The 2578-nt window shown below is 30.6% G+C and overlaps 1 protein-coding gene across 1 annotated transcript in view; it reads right to left on the reverse strand.

Moving 5' to 3' along the window:
- Nucleotides 1–65: 65 nt before the first annotated feature.
- DPH6 (diphthamine biosynthesis 6) overlaps nucleotides 66–2578 on the reverse strand; it is a 207003-nt gene continuing 204490 nt past the window's right edge. The window contains exons 8-9 of the mRNA XM_006141700.3: nucleotides 1249–1336; nucleotides 66–1023 (exon numbers count right to left, since the gene is read on the reverse strand). Coding sequence (XP_006141762.1) covers nucleotides 970–1023; nucleotides 1249–1336 — 142 coding nt within the window. The 3' untranslated portion in view covers nucleotides 66–969. The remainder of the gene's footprint in view (nucleotides 1024–1248; nucleotides 1337–2578) is intronic.

The following is a 2578-nucleotide window of genomic DNA, read 5'->3' on the forward strand; positions in this document are numbered from 1 at the left end:
TTATATATAAATATGTATATATTTATGTATATATTTATGTATATAAACACATATATATATTTAATTTGTCTAAGGTCAGTACAGGTAATACTGAAAAATTGCATTTTTTAAAAATCAGTTATAAAGTAACCAGCAAAAGTTAATAATATTTTTCCTAATTGTTCAATATTACTGGAATACTTTTAATTTACTTAAGTTTACTATTTATTTTATTTATGATAGAGAGTGTACAGACTGGTTAGAGAGAGAAAGAAAATGGGATACCCTCAACAGGGTCTGATCAGGCTACGATCGCCTTACTGCAGCCCTCCGGCTTTCAGGATCTTGGGTGAACACATGCATGCTTGGTGTGTTTCAGGCTGACAGGGCTGCATATCCAAACCCACAGTAGGCCATGTGGTTTCTACCACTGTTGTTCAGTATGCTACCAACTGAGCCACAGAGGTTGGGCTATGTTGTAACACTTGAACCATGAATATACTCCAAACAGAAAATGATACAGCACTTTGGTGACAGGAGAATTATCTTGATTGGCTAAATGAACAGATCACTTTCTTTCTTTGTTTTCAAATGCCTCTGCAGCATGATGATATTATTGGCAGATATGAGAACAAGAACATGAGAAAGAAAATAGACCAGTATTGTGAAAGTAATGTTATAGAAATGAGGCTTGTAAATGTAAAAGGGAAAACAAAAGACACATATTATATAGAGGTAAAAGGGAGGATGTATAAACAAAAGACAAAGAGCGAATCCTGAGGAAGTTAGTAAAGTCAATGAATAAGCCATTGACATTTCCTCAATGAACCAATGATTCTGTTAACTTCTTTTGCAAAGGTATATTCTTCTAAGAAATCAATTAAGAAAAAGGGTATGAGAAAAAGCTGGTTATTATAATAGAGATGATGCCATGCAATTATTTTATTTTACAGAAGTCATAGCTTAGCGAACAATGTTCAAAAATGCTTTTCAAGAATTATGTATATAATTAGATGTCCTGTGATTTTCAGGCACTGGGGATACCTAAAAAAAAAAGAAGAAGGAAAATACACCATATTTACTCAGTGTACCACATGGAGTTCTCAAAACTATAAACATTTATGATATTCTTAGATATTAATTGAGAAGTTAAAAAAAGATCACTAATAATAAATTTGATTTTCTTTGTCATCTGTTGTTTTAGAATTACACATAGAGACTCAATGCATACTATCTATTGAAATCACTGTGAATCTTAGGTTTACTTGCCTTGTCTTCCAAGTGCAATTCTAAAAAGCGTAGATAAGCCACAGGTGCAAATGCATCTGCTGAATGTATGACGACTTCCGATTTATCCCTGAAGTACAAGAAATTTATATTGCATTAGTATCTACCACATAAATTGTGGCAAATCATACCTGTAAACTGACTAGAAGAGTTAAAATAAAATCCTCCTTTTGTATTTACTTCCACTGGTATACAATTATGTAGTGATTAACATATTTTTAAGAATTCAACATTTAATTGAGAAACGGATTGAGAACTCTAAACTTTAAAATAATAATAAAGCTTCTCAATGTTATAAGGACACATAGTTTGACTTTCGGGTTTGCTCTAAGCTCTCCAAACAATTTGATAGCTAAAATGTTTTTTAGTTTCAGTTTCAAAAATGTGCTTGGTATGGACTAAACATTGAACATTAGTGCTTTATCTTCATTATTCTTTTCATGTGAAAGAAGTAATTCATTCAGTGTCTCACATGAAATCTCAATTATCCTTTAGAAAAGCAGTACTGGTGATAGTTTTAAGCTCTAGATGAACTCTTCACACTGCAATATCATTGCTATTAAAATTGTCTGACATAGTAATTACCACATTCAGGTAAAATGGTACAAACTGCCTGCTAGCACCATATGGATACATGAAAATTAATTCAACTTTTATCAAGGATACCCTGAAAAGTACATATAACTAAGATTATATGTTAAATTCTAATAAGTAATTATTTTTATTGTTGTTTATTAAAAGAATGATAATATTTTGCATCTTAACTGAAAGTTGAAAAATAGAAATTGCTCATATCTCTTTAATGCTTTGGTAAGTAGTGCCCACTGTCTATATTAACAGATTGCTAGTATTTTGACCATTGTATTACAGAAAAATAAATCCTTTATTTGACTCTGTTAATAATGTAAAAATATTTTTGAATCAGCTTTTGTGATACAAAGTTACTTAGTGACAATAAAAGAAATTTCAAAATGCTTGGCTCTAAAATATTAAATTTTCATGAACAAAGGATGTTTACTTTACACTTGAAAGATCCAAGATAGAGAAAAAAGTATGTTTGATGATTAAAAAAAAATTGCCATTCCTGAACCCTTAAATATCGAATATACACCTTGTTAATGCATAGAAAAAATAAGATTAAAAAGAACTTCTATGGCATTTAAAGGAAAGCAACTTATAATAGAAATAGAATCATTAAAGATCCAGAATCTGATGGAAAGATATAACTTGCTACAACTTGCTTCACAGGTTACATCAACCAAAAAAAAAAAAAAAAAAAAAAAACCCCCAGGTATATGGGGGGGGGGAAAAA

The sequence above is a fragment of the Tupaia chinensis genome, unplaced genomic scaffold, assembly GCF_000334495.1.
Source record: "Tupaia chinensis unplaced genomic scaffold, TupChi_1.0 Scaffold000062_1, whole genome shotgun sequence".
NCBI lineage: Eukaryota > Metazoa > Chordata > Mammalia > Scandentia > Tupaiidae > Tupaia > Tupaia belangeri.